The 19,947-nt window shown below is 35.8% G+C and overlaps 2 protein-coding genes across 3 annotated transcripts in view; one reads left to right on the top strand and one right to left on the bottom strand.

Annotated features, from left to right (window-relative positions):
* The first annotated feature begins 8,314 nt into the window (after window positions 1–8,314).
* LOC137401937 (uncharacterized) lies at window positions 8,315–12,983 on the top strand. Its single transcript, XM_068088409.1, has 3 exons — window positions 8,315–8,523; window positions 11,279–11,494; window positions 12,333–12,983. The coding sequence occupies exons 1-3, from the start codon at window positions 8,374–8,376 to the stop codon at window positions 12,372–12,374; spliced, it is 408 nt and encodes a 135-aa protein (XP_067944510.1). The 5' UTR covers window positions 8,315–8,373; the 3' UTR covers window positions 12,375–12,983.
* A 4,142-nt stretch (window positions 12,984–17,125) lies between these two features.
* Window positions 17,126–19,947, bottom strand: part of LOC137401541 (uncharacterized) — a 40,702-nt gene continuing 37,880 nt past the window's right edge. For both annotated transcript variants that reach the window (XM_068087949.1, XM_068087951.1), the window contains one exon: window positions 17,126–18,002. In XM_068087949.1, coding sequence (XP_067944050.1) covers window positions 17,985–18,002 — 18 coding nt within the window. In that variant the 3' untranslated portion in view covers window positions 17,126–17,984. The remainder of the gene's footprint in view (window positions 18,003–19,947) is intronic.

The following is a 19,947-nucleotide window of genomic DNA, read 5'->3' as shown; positions in this document are numbered from 1 at the left end:
GAATTCTTTAGTTTTGATGAAGTCAGATCGGAACATGGGACGGTCCATTACACGGTGATTTGGTACTCGAGGTGTGTTGTAGACTCTGCCGGGAGAACCATCTCCACCAGTTACCTCAGCCATGTTTCTGCAGCAGACTGATTAGAATGTCAAACGGTAAGAATAGGAGCACTTAGACACTATGAGAAAGGTGTGAGATTATTGTTAGATCCTGCAGCTATGAATGTAGAAATGTTTGGAGGAAAGATGGCTAATCAAAGGTTTCTTGCACAGATATGCTTATAGGGGAATCTAATGCTTTACTCATACTTCATATAAACTTATTAAACTAATATTAAATAAGTTATGTTTTTATCACTGATCATTGATAACAATAAACAAAAACTACAAAACGTAATGAGCAGACGCTGGAAGTCGAGCAAACAAGATTTAGACGCATCTCTTGGGCCAACTTTCAAAAAATAAATCCATAGTTCCTGTTTAGTATAAATATACACTGCGTTTAGCAGAGATTAATCAACTACAGTTATACCTCAACGTATGAGCTTCATGCGTTTCAAGGCCTCGTATGTCAATGTCCTCATATCTCAGCAATATTTCATATATAAAATAACTTAATCCATATTAATCCGTTCCCTAAAAAACAGATTATGATGAAAAATGTATTTTAATTGACATTGTAATGCACTAACAACGCTCACCAAGTAACAAATAGCTATCTAAACCAAATACCTACAAAAACTACAAAACATAATGAATGTCAAACGGTTAGAAACAGGGCACTTAGACACTATGGGAAAAGTATCAGACTAATGTTAGATCCCGCAGCTGTGGCATCATTGTCTAAACTCTTATAATCGTAAACTCAGATATACAATAACTTAAATTTATCCTCTATACACTATTGTTCATGACTTCTTATCATAAATTAAATAGGAAATCTGATTCATGGCAGTGGAAAAGGGCAGAGAAACATGATGCCTTTTTAATAAAGTAGGTCTACGTAGGTTCAAAATCAGTTATGTTCTTCATCATACATTTGACTCCCGCCGTCAATTCTATGTATTACATGAACAGTTACTCCCTGATGGTGGACAATCAAATTAAACGAACAAAGTGATTGGACATGACTAGTGGCAAGGTTTGTTCATGAGAACAGTAAGAGAAACAAACATTGATATGTACACATAGTTGACACTTTAATATTTCATATGTTCTGAGATGCATTTGTGATGCATGTATTTTAAGCATATGCAATCACATACAAAAAGACAAGCACTAACATACCGCATACCAGAGAAGCTTCACAATCAATCAGCTTCATCTAAGGCATTTGCCTACTTGTTTCCTCAAGTTATTCTGTACTCACATTCGCTTTGATATGTTATACCAATATTATTTAGGTGAAAATTGCTTGGATAAGTAGTAAACGATGTTTTTATCTGTGTGAAATGAAGTTATTCCAAGCTCTCACCTAGAGTTAGCTTAACATCGATCAAATGGGTTTTTTGTTTACCTCTACTTTGAGAACACGTTTGCTAGTTTAGTGTTTATCCAATAGTCCAGCAATGCGTCAAAAATTCACAGGCTAAAGTCATAACTATGAGACCTGAGTTAGGTGAGACGCTCATGCGGAGAACATGAAAGCAAAGGTTTAGGATGAACAAAGGCTAATTGACAAAGGTGATACTAACATTACACTTTAGCCACATATTTATCAACCTTTAATCAATTTACTTTAATCAATGTTCAGCAAAAAATATCTGATTTCGATCACCACATTGTTGTTTGAATGTATTAACTAAAGCAAATAGTTTAATGGAAAAATGTCTAAACTACCTGAGATACTCGCCATATTACAATGAACATGACACCTAATACATTAGAGGACCAGCAATAACGACAGTCATTATATACTCTATCTACAGGCAGCTTAGAAACTTCTTGTGGAAGCAACCAATGAGGAAAAAGACATCAACTGACCTGCTAGAAAACCACTTAAAAAGGTTAGACCTCCACCATACACGACTAAAACGATTGGAGTTAGTCATCATTTCCAATCGTTACACTCCTATGACGCACTTAAGACAAGTCCACTCATATTGCTAGCCTCATGTAACATGAAGAACAAAACCTGAGCGCTTAAACATTTCAGAGGCTAAGATATACCTCTTAGAGGTATATCTATAAAAGAGAACAGCTCAAATGACTCAGCCTCATCCATCTGCCTGCTGAGGCTCCCTCTTTTTCCCTGCCTGTTGATGTATGTTCCTCTGCTTCCTTAGCCCCCCTCTCTTTTCCGCCTGTGGAGTCTTTCTTGTCTTCTGTCTGTGGAAGTTCTATCCGTCTTCTTCTCTTGCGTCTGTAGAGCCTGTCCTTCCCATGCCTACAGAACTTCCTTCTCAGTCATCAGCTGAGCCCCTTCTACTTGACTATCTCAACTGCTGAGCCTCCCTATCTAAGGTTGACTTGTAACAAAATTTACATTACAGTTATTTGGTATCAAATGGTTCACCATGTCCAACTCTGCTGTTTGGTAGCTTCAAAATATGTGGAAATGTGATTACAAATTATTAAAAGCTCAAAAAACGAACAGTTAATTGCAGCCATCCCGAAAAGGCCGTAGATTGGATTCCATTTCCAAAACGGCTCAAATGGGACGTAGTTAAACACAATGGCTTCTGTTTACACTTTCACGCAACCTCAGTCAACAAAATATCTCACGAATAAACGTCACTTGTTTCATAAAATCATGTCTATTGTTCTTATGGGTCTATTTCATCATATTTGTAAAGCTGTCACTTGAGCGCTGATATTTCAAAACCTACCGTAAAAATTCATTTAATTTTATAACCTTAGCTCGAAGAAGTGGTCCTCATGTTTGTCAGAGGATGATATGCCTGTTGGTCACCTGCGATAGTCAAAAACGCTGCAGAAACTGTTCTTGCGATTTGGCAGAAAGTATGGGTCACATGGGAAAATATGGGAAATTATGGGTATGCACCTACAACACAGCAGAGTAAGACATGGTAAACCTTTTGATACCAAATACCTGTAATGTGAATGGATTAAAATCATATAATTGTACACCAAAAAATGTTTCATTGTAGTAGTAGCAAACCAGACTTTATTTAGCCATTACGTGCTAAATATTTCGCATTTATATTTACACACCTTTACAGTTTTTTTATTTTTTCTGTTAATTTCAAAAACACTTTTTTCATTATATGAAATTTAACAGTGACAGGTTTTTAAAAAGTTTGAAAACCTTTACAGTTGTTTCATTGTTTCTCTTATTTAATTTCAACTGCACAAAACACTGTTCCCGTGATATGTAGTTTGACAGTTAGAATGGCACTTCTTATTATAATATAATAAGAAGTATATTTGTATTTAACATATTATGTTAAATACAAATATACTTTCCGTTCGAAGACTTTTTATTACTTGGGCAACGCCGTGCACTCACCTAGTAATTATCTAGAGTGAAATTAATATTTATTTAACAGAAATTTTACCTGCCTAAATAAATTACCATATATCCCCGCATAGCTGATTCTAGAATGCAAAAATTTACCACACTAACATAACTCTGATTGAAAGCAAGCAAAGTGAAATGCTAGCTTAATTTCAACAACTACAGTTCGAAAATTTATTAATGGTTGCCACTACCATTAACTCTTTCGCTACAAAATAATTTTTTTATGAAGACAATTGAATATGCAGTAAAACCAAATAATTGACATTGGCGTACATACGTTGTCATTACAGTTGACGAAATTAATTAGCATAAAACTTTTTGTCATCTGGTGCCATAAAAAGGCCACAAATGTGTTGCCGAGTAAGTTCGAATACTTTTTTGCCCTCTTCAAACTATTGCTGTAGACAAGTCAAGCATGCGTCAAGACAGACGAGTCACCACTATTACTATAGCTTATGGCATCATTATTACTACTAAATATAAGTACTCACTCTCACTAGTACTATTACTCAATAGATAATCATCAGCAGTCCATTGATCTACAATTTGTGAAACCTATGTGGCTGTACACAAGTGCGTCTTTTGGCAAAGGAAACGAAGTGTAGCGTGAGATGCAAACGTGTTTTCTATTGGCTCAACACAAACAAATGATAGTAAGTAGCTAATAATAGCTAATCATACAACTGCTCACCAATCAGAAACTTTTTGTACTAAGCCTGCAAAGCCGCTCTATTTCCGCAACCCTTAGCTTTGATAGGTACACACGACGCGACGCGTTACGATTTATAGGGCCGTCTTATATGTCAATTCTTATAAATTCCCTGATTACATGACTGTTTTTCAAGGGCCGGCTTATCCACGAGATAGGCTTATATGCAGGGACATAATGTCAACTATATTTTTATTGTAGTCATTGTGGTAGTCGTGCAGTCGTTGTGTAAAACTGTATTGTAGCTATTGTGAACAGATTTGATTTTGATGTCCAGAAATTGTGATTGCTCCATTTGTAATATTTAAACTACTTTATTTAAATCAAACTCGATCAAACTTTACTGTCGTTTGAGCGACTGCAACAGCAATACAACATCGCTGTTATTAATAAACTCCAGCGAAAAGTACATGTAGATTTGATTTGCTTAGCAATGCATACACTTATAATTATCCTATACATGTACATGTAATTTACCATATAATTACTTCCCTACTATTATCCTGATAGGAAAATAGTTGTTGTCATCACGTACTAAGTCAAATCCAAATGTTTCAGGTATGGAGCTATAACTCAAACCACGTTGCTTAAATTTACCTAAATGTATGTAGTTATTGCTCTCCGAAGTACTCCCTTTGGATATCGATACATTTGTCCCACCATTATGCCATGCAGCGCTGGATGCTTTCGGCATCGATGCTGTTCAGCTCTCTTGTTGGACGTTGAAACGATTCTACACTGTCAACTTTGGGTCCCTTTTATTGTAAGCTTTAACTTCAGAAATAGCAATAAGCCACAGGGAGCAAGATTTGATGAATTTAGAAGATGAGGTAGCACGGTTATGTCGTTTTTAGTGTTTCACAGAAAATGCAACGTGGGTGAGTGCGTTATCATGACGTTACCAATGAACTTGTGTGCCACAATTCTTGTCTTCTACACCTAACGCTCTTTATCTAAGTTGCCTTAATATAACAATATAGACAAATTGAATCACAGTAGTAACCTGTGGTAAGTAGCCTACTCATGATGTAGTACCCCTTGAATGCCAACGAATGCAATCTGCGTTGTCTTTACACCTGACTGAGACATTCTTGCCTTTTATGATCTTGGGAGCATGGAGACTTCCGCTGGCTATTTTGGAACGTAATCTTTCGGTAATAACCATACGCCCAAAATTCATCTCAAATTATCACAGTTAAAAGAAAGCTTCTATCGTTGCTTGAAGCTTCCTTAAAATCATTGCAAGTATGTACTTGAAGCTCCTTCTGTTCATCAGTTAGCAAGGATGGCACAAACTTGGCTGCGACTCCTCTAACATCCAAATTATCAGTTAAAACCCTTTGAACATTCCCAAAAACCAAGTCCAGTTTCTCCAGATACCTCTCTAATATTTAGATGAAAATCCGCGATGATTAGAGACTGCGCTGTCAATCGAGTATCTTGTTCGTGCTGAGGCTGGTCTGCCAGCCCTCACGTTATCTTCAGTGCTGCCTCTACCTTCACAAAAACATTTGTGCCACTCAAAGGCTTGTGTTCTTTGTAGAGTCTTATCTCCGATTGCAACTTTTAGAATTGCATGTGTCTGAGTACCGAATTTTCCTTATTTCACACAAAATTTCATGCAAAAATGCAGTTCCAATAGATTGAACATTTCAATGAAATTATTGAAAATTGCCCAAATCAACTGCCAGACTCTGACATGAGGTGACCTCAATGAGAATGCGCTAAAGTAGCAACCTAAAATTTTGCGACAATACTCCTGAAATGTTACCTTGCAAACACTACAATGGGTTTTCCTCTCATGCAAATGTGCAAGTGTACACAATTTCATTTCCGAAACTTGTGCATCGGATCTCAATATGTGAATCTCAATAATGAATACAAATCTACAATAATGTGTGCCTAATGAACCTGTTGCATCTCACATAGCTCAAGTGATTAGTTTATTGTTTGGTGAATGAGGGTTCCGAGATCAAATCCAGCATGGTGCGGATCTTTCATTCCTAGATGTTAATAACCATAGTTAGAAAGACCAAATGACAGACTTTGAGATTCACATATGTAGATGTAGTGTAGGCTTTGCTGCTGTCAAAATGTGTAAAAGACTACAAGCCAAGTAAAGAATATTTCATGGTGCGATGCTCTCGGGTAGGCTTAGTTTCCTGAACTAAATCGGTGGATGTGGTCCTCCCTATCCATCATTTGGTGTTGCTATTGGTCAGCAGTAGGTAGTCATGCAGTTTTTTGTGTACCACTTTATGTTACAGGTCAAGTTGATGTCGAGGAGTATTTGGTACAGGCAGAAACAGCCATAGAGATCTACTCAATGAGATTCAACCAGACTGAGGTCTATACCTCCTGCCTTCCCTCATCGCAGAACGTCAAATGCTCATTATGAGGCTGAAAGCTGCAGACAATGAGCATGATGTAAATGATATTCGAAGCAGATTGTAAAGTAAGAATGTATTATTTATATAGTAAATATGTATATATATTTATAGATGTATATATATATAAATATATATATATATATATATATATATATATATATATATATATATATATATATATATATATATATATATATAGACAAAGTGGACGCTGCACAGTTCGTTACAGAGTGCTCAATGATAAATCAGAGCTAAATTATAATATATTTATAAGTGGAACTTCACTCTATAAGTTAAACATTTTATTACTAATAGTTTCATGTGATACACTCAGTATCACACTCTTCAGATAAAGACTCACACTCAAAGTATCACACTCTTCTTTATCTGAAGAGTGTGATACTGAGTGTATCACATGAAACTATTAGTAATAAAATGTTTAACTTATAGAGTGAAGTTCCACTTATAAATATATTATATATATATATATATATATATATATATATATATATATATATATATATATATATATATATATATATACATATAGCATATTAAAATATTGGCCAATATTGCATTTCTCCTATTGCAGGGGAGAGATATAAGCATATATATATAAGCTTTTCCTTTCATTATTGCTATTTGTTGTATTTAATAACACCCACACCTAGTACATTACAGCTACCATTGCAGTTATCCTATTGCACTGCAGTGCCATTTGACTGCTAATATTGCATTTCTCAACCATCAGTACCTTTTCTTTTTTTCCAATATCTCTTTGGTCGTGGGCTGTATGACAGTGGAATTTCTAGTATTATTATATAATTGATGTTATATTATTCTATAAAAGAATGTTATATAATTGATGTTATATTATGCTATATAACAAATGAAGCTGTTTGAATAGACCTAAAAATACTTTATTTCTGTCTGTCCTATTTAGGGGATTTTTGTGTCGGTCTGTATTTATACCCTGTCTCCTACTAACTGTTCTGAAAATAAAACTATTCTTGGTATATACAGTAGACACTCCTGTAATGTATACCTCCAAGTACTGTAGCGTAAATTCCACTTAATATAAAAAAATTATGTAAAGTTTTTCTTTCATATTATGTAAAAATATTCCATATAACGTAAAGCCTCGAGTCAGCGCAAGTTCTCAAAGTCGTTTTGAATAATTTCTATAATTTGGAATTTCTATTATATATACTAGTGTGCTGTGAGAAATCATCAGGAGTGCAGACAAAGTGCAGATAATAAGTAGCAGTGCAATTATACAGAAATACCAAAAGTAGTCTCAGAGTATCAGTCTACCAAACTGAATGTCACGAGTTGGAGTCTCATTGAAAACTATGTTTTATCCTAACCTCTAACCATGGCTTCAGAAAGGCAGACATGGCTTTCCATGAACCCTAACAGAGTGAAACTGATTAAAAATATAAAAGTTGTTGATACAAATTAATAATAACGCGGTTGTTGTGCATTTAAATTAAAAAGTTAAGTTTAGTTTTTCATTTTAAAGTGACAAATGGGAGAGTTTGAAACGATCTTGGGAGGATTAGGCAATTTGAATGTAGTTTACCATTCTTGTACCGAAAGTTCCTATGACGCAAACGTTCCCAAGACAGGTCATTTGTATTGCAGGAGCCTCTACTGTATTACAATTCATTTATCAAATTTTATTTGCTGAGAACTTTTATCTGTTTTTCTAACTCTGATATTTACAGGACTTTGCAAGCTTCCTGTTCAGCTGCAAGAAGCCCCGTGAGGCGGTGATTCACTTACTTACTGCCATGCTTGAACTGCACAAGTCACTCACGAATGGTAATGGCTCAGGAAATGCTGACCCAAATAACCTTCACCCAGAGTTTACTCATCCTCGATTCAAAGAACTTTACTCAAGCCTTGTTCCATACTATGACAAGTTTTACCAGGAAAGGTCAGTATCGGTGGTGAGCAGTTGTCTTCACTTACTAGAAGTTGTACTGCTACAAACTCATACCAACCGTTACTAGCTAGTAGATATTTCAAGTCAGGTTATTTCAGTTCATCCAAAGTAGCAAGTTTTATATACTTGAGTAGTCAGTAATGAGTCAGTAGACAATTAGTGTCTAGTTAGCTGAGCTGCCTCAATTCAAATTCAGATCAAAGTTATAGGTGTTTGTGTATAATCAGCTTTTACCTGAAAATGTTATAATTTTATGATATAAAAATCACAGAAAGTCCTATGCCAAATATTACCGCAATAAACATTCCTCAAGTAAATGATTATTCCACAAGCTCTGATTTTTAGTGAAACCCATCTTGAATTTATAGTGGAAAGTCTCCTAGATAGTCTCCTTATTAAATCTCCTTAGACATCAGCTTCGTTTAGTTCGATGATGATTATCCATGATCCATCCTCTTAGTTAGTTATCTGGATATTAGTGAATTACATTATATAGCATATGGAAGTATAGCGTATAGGAAAATACTTATGTGAATATTGGTAAAGTTGTCAATTTTAAAGGTGGCAAACTTTCTCTGATCTGGAAATTCCATGTAGATATTCACTGAATATCTGGGATGACAATAGACAACCTCTAAATGCAGATAGACCGATTAATTGAACCAGATTGTTTAAGGTCATCAGTTGCTGCATCATGGATCCAATCGTATATACATGACAGGCGTGTACAGTTGGCTGCAATAGATTAGCTATACATTAATGGCTAACTTATATGACAGCTTCGTATAGGCTTTGACAGCTAGATGAATGTACTGTATTCATATAAGCTGTCAAATATCGCAGCCAACTGCAATATTATGCATCATATATTATGCAACTGAGAATGTATACATGACAGGATCCGTCCAGTTGGCTGCAATAAAAAGGCTATACATGAATGGCTAGTGGTGGTGAACACATCAAAAATGATTCAACAGCTTATACGAATATACTGCATATCCCTGCATCTAAGCCGATTGTAGAACACGAAAAGTTACCAAACTAAAGGCTCCGGCTTATACGCGCGTAACTTTGACTGAAAGCTAGCGGAATGGTATCGTGCTAACTTAATTTCAATGACTACAACTCAAAGTTCAAGGATTCTGAACCGCTTCTTACCGTTATTAATAAAGGTAAAGGATAATAATGTTTACTACTTTCATTAACTCTTTCGCTAAAAATAATTTTTTATGGAGACATTTAAATATTCGGTAAAACCAAATATTTCAAATTAGCGCATAGAAGTTGCCATACACTTTTGACCAAATTAATTAGCTTAAAATTTTACATCCTCTGATGCCATAAAAAGGCTAGAAGTGTGTTGTCAAATGAGTTTGGACACTTTTTGTCTTCTTGGTACTAACATGATTGACAAGTTAAGCATGTTTCCAGTCGGACAAGTTACCACTATTACTATGGCTTATGACATCATTATTACTACTAAATATAAGTACTCACTGTCACTAATACTATTGTCCAATAGATAATAATCAGAAACCTATTGATCTACAATTTGTAAAACTTATGTATCTGTAATGCATCTGATCGTCACAAAGAAAAAATACTCATAGAAAGTGTTTTTGCGAAGTAAAACTAGGATCAGTGTGAGATGCAAACATGTTTTCCATTGGCTCAACACAAATAGATGATTGTATTTTTTCGATTAGGTAGAGACACTGTAGAATAATTATACAACTACTAGCCGAATCCCTGGCATTGCACAGGTATTAAAAACAGCTTATAAAAAGTGGCAGGTAATATTGTTGCTTGCCATTAGCCTGGCACATTGCCAATGACTAATTTGAGTAAGCTAGTATCCGTACTGCTAAACATAGTAATAAGAGCCGTGAGAGCAAGCTTTAGTGACATTGCGTAATGCAGAGTGCTATGTGTATTTTAAGCATAACGACATAACGACTCATTTTGTGTGGCTTAATTAGTAAGATTATTGTCTGGTGAGCGAGAGACTCCGAAATAAAATACAGTGGAAGCGAATATTTCATTCCTAAATATCCGGTGTGTTCAGCTATTGCTGGACACACTGAACAGTGGACTTTGTGATTTATATATAGGCTCACCAATCATAAACTTTTGGTACTAAGCCTACAAAAGATGTTCCATTTCCGCAATCCTTATCTTTAATAGGTACGCATGGAGTGCTACAATTTATAGGGTCGGCTTATAAGCTAGTTCTTATAAATTCTCTGATATCAGGGCAACATTTTTTTGTGCCATTTTATATGCGTGAAAGCTTAAACGCAAGGATATACAGTACTCTATTTGATTTCTGCTTTTTTTCACTGAGTTCGGTTAGCTCAAAACTCCAATATGATATTTGGTTCAAAATGCATTATCTATTAGTTAGTGGCAGCGGTTTGTGACGTCCTCTAGTTATCTACAGCGAGAGTGACACTGTTTGATGGCTTAATATACTGCTCATAGTTAGACCTCTCACATACCATCTACTGTTTCCCATCCATTTTCTGAAAGGCTTTATGCTACACAGGCTCTACAGCCTTATGCTTTGATAGGTACGCATGGTGTGCTATGATTTATAGTGTCGGCTTATATGCGAGTTCTTATAAATTCTCTGATATCAGGGCAGCTTTTTTTTGTGTCGGTTAATATGCGAGAAAGTTTAAACACAAGGATATGCCGGGACATACAATTATTAAAGCTTGTGCATTTGCTTTGCTACATGTATTAAGGAGAGGCTCGTGGAAGAAAGGGGAGAGCTAGAGGCGAGAAGTGAAGAGAGACTGCTCAGTGTTGACACGGCGGAGTGTGAGTACCTCCTGAATGCAGTCAAATTTCTGCAAAACACCTCGACTGGAGCAGGCAACTCTGCAGTCGGCAGCGTACAGCAGCCGGAGGACAGTAACAACAGCTTTCAGTATCTTGAAAACACCGCTGAGGAGGATATTCAGGTGATAATGAGGCTCGGTATATCATGTTTATTATGATGTGAGAATGGAATTGAACACTAAATGTAATGGTTAAAACCTATAACACAAACATGTTAGATTTATGTTATTACGTAATAGAAAAAGTATTCATGGAAAAAAGAAAGGAAATAACGAATGAAAAATACCAACGGTATGTTTATTTGTTTTCCTCTGGTGTCAGCTGACTAGTCACGGCTAAGTGATGACCGCGGAGAGTGGGAGAACAGCAGTCAGAAGAGTTGGGTGCTGTATTGTTGTTTTGATTTTGCTTTGCTCACAATATATTTTTTAGAAATTTAAGTAGAAAAATGTATTTATATCTGCACAAATCAAAAAACAATAGCATCACACAGCAAATGCATACCTTAGACTTTTAAAAACTAAAGTTGTCCTACTATTTATGTGATGTATGATAACTCCAAATTATACAGCAGTGTAGTACAGCTGAGAGAAAAGGTAATGTACAAAAATGAACACACAATGAAATGGAAATATTCATTTCTTTACCTTCCGGTATTCTATTTTTGTTCTGCTTTTTAAACTAAGTAAATTCTGGTCAAAATATGAAAACCCTTTCGGTCATTCATATTTTTCGTAATTCGAAGCAATATTTCTATGAAAAAGCATTTTGTGACTTGGAAATTTTGTATGCTATGTTTTTGCAAACAGAAGTTTCACTCTACTAGTTCTATATGTTCTGTTCGGCGGTCTGATCACGTAGGGGAAGATAACTCAAGTCATGAACATAAGGATGGTGTCTGATCATGTAAGGGAGATGTTTTCAAAATGTATTTTCATATGCTCTCTCTCTCTCTTGTAGGATCTTCCCATGGCCATATCAAACGTTGCAGTCAGTCAATAATCTAAGAACTGCCTATATCACATTAAACACTGCCACATTATATTTCTCTATATAGCATCAGGTTTAACTTCAAGTGGCCTGCTCATTCACCATGTTCTGTGTGTCTGAAAGTTAGCTCTATCATTGCAGCAAGCGTTTTGTACTCCACACTTGTTTATACGCATTCATAGCACTTTAACTGATTTCATATTCCACACCTTTTATACTGTTGTATTCGTGGCAAAAATTTGTAGTGATTTATCATTAATGTTTATTACACTGGTGACTGTCTGCCACTACCTGCTGTATGTTAATCTGTGGTTTTATACATGCTGTTGACATCTCTAATAAGTAGCTTGCTTTTACTAGCGCTAGGCTTTGACTTGAAATAATGTGAAGTTTACAGACTCCACACAATCCTTCATGAGGAAGAATGTGGGGAGGATGTGGTAGAGTTTGGATGGTTTTGTTTTAACATAGCTGATCTTTAGAATGCTTCTACATGGACCTTTAGGAGTCCCATGCCCCATATCATTATATCATACTATGATTACCATGTGGTTACGCAATGATAAAATGTATTATGTAGCATTGTAAACCATCAATTATAAATCTTTAATAAAATTTTCTACCAAGAATATCAGTGTACTGTTGGATAACATTAGCTGTTTCCTGGCGTATCCCAAGCTTAAAGCTGTGAACTGCTGCTGTGTAGAACAGCATGCATTGTCAGTTGGCTGAATCTAAATAAAGTTGGGAGAGCGAAAGAGCTGAAATTATTTTGGTTTTTTATTTAGAGCCGAGTAGTCAAACCTTAAAAGATGAAGTCAATTCGTCCTGAGATCTGCTTCATACATTCAAAGGGATAGTACGCTCAACGCAATTTTCTCATGAGAATATACATGTAGTGTTTATTCATATCACCCCAAAAAAACCATATTATAGATACAACAGTGATAAAATGACAATCTACAAAAGACCTTTTGTTATTACTTGACTGAATTGCCGCAATAATGAAAAGGCATTGCATAGCCTCGGATGTAAAGATTGCGGATAGAGATATCTACTGTAAGTCACTCTAACCTGGATTAGGTCAAATCAAAACTTAAAGTTTAGCAATTTTTTGTTTTAATTGAAATTTTCACTTATTCTCCTAATATTTGCTTATGAACTTTAAAGTATCTGGAAGCTTCAAACGCTGTGGGCTGGTAATTTATTAGGTTGAAAGCTGAGTACTGTTAAATTCTTGTGTTGAAGTGATTCTATAATTATAGAGATTTGACTCCAACTGGAATGTGATCACATGCTTAGTGTTGATTTATTCATTCAGAATTTAGTACAAACCAGTACATTCAGTACAACTTATTACAGTGGAACCTCGGTTCTCGACCAACTCGGCTTTCGACCAAAAGATTTGAGATCTGTTCGTTTCGGATCTCGACCATAAACTCGGTTCTCGACCAGACCGCAACATGCGCATTTGAATCAGAACAGCTCCGGAAACGGCATGTTTATACGTTTAACGATGTTGTTATAAGCCACTTTCGGGAGAAGTTTCGTGTCATTAATTCTTTACAAAAAGAAGCCATCTGGGAGGACGTCGTCTCTACCGAAGAGATTTTCTAGGACACAACTCCTCCAGTCGAGTTACCCTAAATTGTTTTGGAGGAGGATTCTCCTTCAAGGATGGGAAGTAAACATACCATTGCCGTTTATATTTTCTTTTTCACATGATTTTTGATGTAACTGGTCATTGCATTTTTTTGCTGTTTCATTATCAATTTCTGCGATTTTTGGTATTGTATCGTAACCTTTAATGTTTTCGATGTTTTAAGAGCAAAGCATACAGAATTTTTACTTTTTTCATCATCATAGATAGAAAATTTTTATTAAAGTTAAACGCGATCTATATCTACCCATTTTTATTTATAGTATGCAAGTATACAGTACAGTTTATGGTGCAAAATGTTAAAAAATACCTTACCGAAGTTGTTAAATCGACTTGGAACGGATTAAAACTTACATATATAAATTTTAATGGGTAAACCTGTTTCGGATCCTGAACAAGTCGGTTTTCGACCAACCTTCTGAAACGGATTGTGGTCGAGAACCGAGGTTCCACTGTACTGCATAATACTGTGTAACCTCCAGATTTTATCCACCTATCAAAACTGCCATGACCCCAACGGTGATGTACAACAATGTCAACAGGCGCCTAGTCCAAGGTTGACAGCTAGCAGCAAACTGCAAACTTGAAGCCCTGGTAGCTTTTGGGCTCTCCTATGTCCATCTGCATAGTAGTTCTGCTTCTTTTTCAGCTCTTGTTCTCGAACACGATACTCCTCTGGTCCAGGTTCTAAAACCTCTTTAATGGGAATGTTGGTACGTAAGTAAGAATAAATTGCAGAGCTTAGAATCATCCTGTCATATTATAATATTGTAGGCGATATTTATATACTACTGCCTTGAGGTGTGAATGATAACGGCTTATGGGAAAGATCGGAAAACGCATATCAAGGCAAACTACGGCAATGAACATGTTACTTATAGCTAGCCTGATGATTGTATTCATGTATACCCTAGGATACTTATATTTCGCTAGTATTTAGTTTCGTGAGTAGCACACAGAGTAAAATTTCACTGCAACTTAATTTGGCAGATCTGATGAGTGCGAAAATATAGTGATGTGAAAATAAATGCAGTAGAACAAACATAATTAGATTCCTCAGATCCGGTTCACCAGTAAAAAAATTTTTTTAATTTGGCACTAGTTTGTATTTGTGAACCGCGGGTAGAAATGTGTGGACGGGATTGACAATGCAGCTTGATCGCTTGCTGCTATTTGTTTCTCGGACTATCAATGCCATCTAGGTCCTTGCGGCCCGTGACTGATTAGGTACCAATATTAGATCTCAAGATAGCACGCTGTGGCCAGGATTGTTATTGTTTTTGGTTGGTAATAAAATTCAAGGCTACAATAATTATTATTCAATTTTATGACTTTCCTTACCAGACTTTCATCCTCATCAGTTACAGATTCAGTGAGTAAACTAATATCATCATCTTCCTGATTTGTCTCGGCTTTTCCAAAAAAACTTGTTATTTCAATTTGCTTAGTCAAGCTACTCAGTCGGTGTATTAGGTATAATGAGTTTAGCAGAAATTGCCCAATGAGCCCAACCACACACGAAAATTACCTACATTTCTAATATGACGATTTTATTGTGGATATCAATGAGCAAAGCTATTTAATTTCACGTTTTCGCCCATTCGTTATGATAGTTTCGTTTCGCTCATGAAATTTTCGCGAGAGGACGACTCCGCGAAAATGTGAAAGTTAGATGACGCGGATACATAAGTGTCCTAGAGTAGTGAAGCTCATTGAGCTGAGAGGCTAGAATTTGATAAAAGTAACACCATGGACATTTTATCATTTGTCATCACTATGCCCATATAATGTTGGAAATGGTGGTGAAAATATTAAGATGATAAAATGCTAAATTTACTCGAATCATACCAGTAGAATTTCAGACAGTTTGGTACTAGATTGTTGCGTACATGGTGACTCGTACCATAAATGTCATTTATACTGAAATGAGCCATTTCAGTGACTTATTGTAGTCTTTTTCTATGTTTCTTCTCCTGAGAAATAACTATAGAGCAGTCTGCTACTCTTATCACACTGAGGGTTGTCAAACTTGTCAACAAAGGACTACATTTGCCAAGTTTTATAAGAACTTATCAGAAAGTATATATATTTTGAGTCATTTGAGATTTTGTTTGTTGTTTGAAGTGATCTGACTGTCAGGACTTTTCAAGATTAAAATCAACAAACCTGTTCGCAGTCAATATGCGCAGATGAAAAAGGCTCCTTTGAAAATGGCGTCACTAGTCGCACGTCCTGTTTTTCCCTTGTTATCACATCGGATATCGCAATCAAGTTGCAGTGTTACACGAATCTATTGACATATATCCTATTTCATATTTGTTCGTGGCTGTTGGAGTAAAACTTCAAATATGGCCTCAGATACATTGCTATAGGTGTTTCAAACCATAACTGTCACGAACAACTTTTATCATATTTACTAGGTAAATCAGACACGCTGATTCCGATTTTGTACTTCTGGGCATATCTTTTTTAAATATGTCAGCTAAAAATTATCCTATTGTTTTCCTTTAAATGCTGTGTTAATATACTTATACCAGTACCCAATGCAGATGAGACCGTATGTTTATCACTTATAACCAATACGAACCACTATTGGTGTCATTTTAGGAGAAATCTGGGCATATCTTTTTTTCTGAACGTTTTAACCATGATCAACTTTGTTAGCTTGTTAGATAATTGTTACCTTAGTTTGAGTTTATAATTAATAATTGAGGCTTGTCAATATTACATAACATATTTTATTATAGCATAACCATATAGTATTCATTAGCATGATATAATGCTATGGGGCACGAAACTCAAGTCTATGTAGCAGCATCTAAAATTCAACTATGTTAACACCTTGAATCTTGGGCCCAAAATAATACGGGGAGTTGTTTTTTCCCTGGATCCTGCGACTGAGTAACCTCGGCAATGCAGTTTTGCGTTGTTTTTTGCCCTTCTGGTTTATGTAGAATTACGAACATTTGCTTGTTTTGTGAAGAATGAGTTTTCAGTAGAATGCCCAAGTTCCTGGTCAATTGTCCTATTAGTTATTGACATAATGAAATACAGAGAGAACTTCTAAAAAACAAGGAAATGAAAGAAGGCTAGTGAGACCACATTAGTTTTTATTGACATACTGATTGGAACTCTTCCTACATAAGATTTAAAAATAGACCAAACTAGAAAGCTTCTTTATAGCAACATGAGCTTTACACACAAACAATTTGTTTTTCTATTCATAACGAATATACACTCTCTATAAAACACTCTATCGAGAAGCGGGTTTCTTTAGTTACCTCTAAAACTAAACTTTGAAAGATTATGAAAATCAAAAAAATATTTACTCTAATTTATTTGTTTTTTTATAGAGTTCTACCAATATGGAGCTTCAAAGTGATATTGAGTTGAAAAGGAATTGTGCTATTCTAAGTTCTTTCCCAGTTGACAGAATGTTGTTAATACTGTCCAGGATCAGTGGGCCTGTTGCGACATACAATATTAGGTTTCAGAGTGACACAAAACCAACATCCTACCAGACATTCCATATCAGAAAAGTCTGTAAAATACAAGATTTTTTGTTTAACTTTGAAAGCTGTACCTGGTGCTAGTAAAAGCAAGCTACTTATTAGAGATATTAAGAAGCCAAATAAAACCACCCACGGATATACTGCCTTTAGTGCTAGAAAGTCACAAGGTTAATAGATATAAATGATAAATTAATACAAATGTTTGCCACGAATACAGCGGTATAAAAGGTGTGGAATATGAAATCATTTGAGGTGCTATGAATGCGTATAAACAAGTGTGGAGTACAAACATGCTTGCTGCAATGATTGAGCGAACTTTCAGACATACGGAACATGGTGAATAAGCAGGCCACTTCAAGTTAAACAACATGATCTGTTGAGAAATATAACGTGGCAGTGTTTAATCTGGTATAGGTGCTTCTTGGATTATTGACTGGTTGCAATGTTTGATTAGGCCTTGGGAAGATCCTACAAGAGAGAGAGAGCATATGAAAATACATCTTTAGACATGTCCCCTACACGATCAGACAGCAGAGTACAGTGTGAACTAGTATATACAGATGAGTGAGTACAGTGTGTACTAGTATATACAGATGAGTGAGTACAGTGTGTACTAGTGTATACAGATGAGTGAGTACAGTGTGTACTAGTGTATACAGATGAGTGAGTACAGTGTGTACTAGTGTATACAGATGAGTGAGTACGGTGTGTACTAGTATATACAGATGAGTGAATACAGTGTGTACTAGTATAAACAGATGAGTGAGTACAGTGTGTACTAGTATATACAGATGAGTGAGTACAGTGTGTACTAGTATATACAGATGAGTGAGTACAGTGTGTACTAGTATAAACAGATGAGTGAGTACAGTGTGTACTAGTGTATACAGATGAGTGAGTACGGTGTGTACTAGTATATACAGATGAGTGAGTACAGTGTGTACTAGTATACAGTCATACTTCAACTTACAAGCTTAATGCGTTCCGAGACTGAGCTCGTATGTCAATTTACTCGCATGTTGGTGCAATTCATTTATATATAGAACAATTGAATATATATTGATTGGTTTCCATACTCTAAAAAAAGCAAATAAAACACTCAAAACAAGATGTTGTAACAGAAAGAACATGTTGGCTATTGTCCTTACGTACTACATGCTTTCAAAAAGCAACAAATAAAAAATAATGCAAGGAAATGTGATTAATTAAAATGTAAAATTAAATACATACAATAGCAGTTAACACTCGCAATCGCCAGGGAGGGAGATATAAGTTATCCTTCGTTACAACAGTTGACTTTGATAAATTTAGTTTTATCAAAGTGTTAAAAGACAAACTTGGAAGCAAACCTAAAAGCAAACTTTCATTTTCAACTAAACGTAATTAAAACTTCTTCGGCGTTCATAGTTTGAAATTTCTCGCTGGTTAGCGAGAAATTTTTCCTTTTTTTCGCTTTCACGACTAGCCGGCCGTTTTAAGATAAACCTATCTAAGGACGTTTGCCTTTGTCGCCCTTGCAACATGTTGCGATTAGGACGAACACAGGTGTCGTCACAAATGGTTAACGCACGACCACTAGCCAACTTGTCCAAATGTATATTAAACATTTTGGATAGATAGCGCCGGCCTTTTCACATAGCATCGTTTCAGTTACGTTGTCACCGGCCAATTGTTTGTCCAATGCCATCAGCAGTCGCGAAGATCGCTGCACCGTTTAGAAACTATGGTTAGTCCTTTTGCGAACTAAATGCCTGAATATAATCCTTCTGTTTGATAATTATGAATGTATTTCTGTCATATTGCCGAGCTATCTGAATCACGCATACACATTTCGCATATTTTTCAATACTTTTCCGTTTAATATCGACTGTTATCATTTGCTTTTTCTTTGTATTATCTTTCATTTTACTGGCAAACCTTCGGTCTACGCACAGTACTTTTAATTCACATAATTCTGCACAAAAAATCGTGCACAAAAAACACGGTACAACAGTATAACTTGAGCAGTTGAAAAATACAGAGTGGTGCTGTTCTAATAAAACACCTCTGGCATACTTGGCAACTGACTCAAGTGCTCGTATCTCAAACATGGCTCGTATGTTAGTGCTAAAACTTGCTTGAGAGCTGGCTCGTATCTCAAGTTTCTCGTACGTTGGAGCACTCGTAAGTTGAAGTATTACTGTATACAGATGAGTGAATACAGTGTGTACTAGTATAAACAGATGAGTGAGTACAGGGTGTACTAGTATATACAGATCCGTGAGAACAGTGTGTACTAGTATATACAGATGAGTGAGTACAGTGTGTACTAGTATATACAGATGAGTGAGTACAGTGTGTACTAGTATATACAGATAAGTGAGTACAGTATGTGCTAGTATATACAGATGAGTGAGTACAGTGTGTACTTGTA

This window comes from Watersipora subatra, chromosome 8 (assembly GCF_963576615.1).
Source record: "Watersipora subatra chromosome 8, tzWatSuba1.1, whole genome shotgun sequence".
In the NCBI taxonomy this organism is placed as follows: Eukaryota; Metazoa; Bryozoa; class Gymnolaemata; order Cheilostomatida; family Watersiporidae; genus Watersipora; species Watersipora subatra.
The sequence above is the reverse complement of the archived record's forward strand: the minus strand, read 5'-3'. Positions and strand labels throughout refer to the sequence as shown.

Coding starts and splice junctions, on each gene's coding strand:
- LOC137401937 (XM_068088409.1), top strand. CDS start 8,374: ATGCTTGAACTGCACAAGTCACTCACGAATGGTAATGGCTCAGGAAAT. Junction 8,524..11,278: donor AGTTTTACCAGGAAAGGTCA/GTATCGGTGGTG, acceptor TGTATTAAGGAG/AGGCTCGTGGAAGAAAGGGG. Junction 11,495..12,332: donor CCGCTGAGGAGGATATTCAG/GTGATAATGAGG, acceptor TCTCTCTTGTAG/GATCTTCCCATGGCCATATC.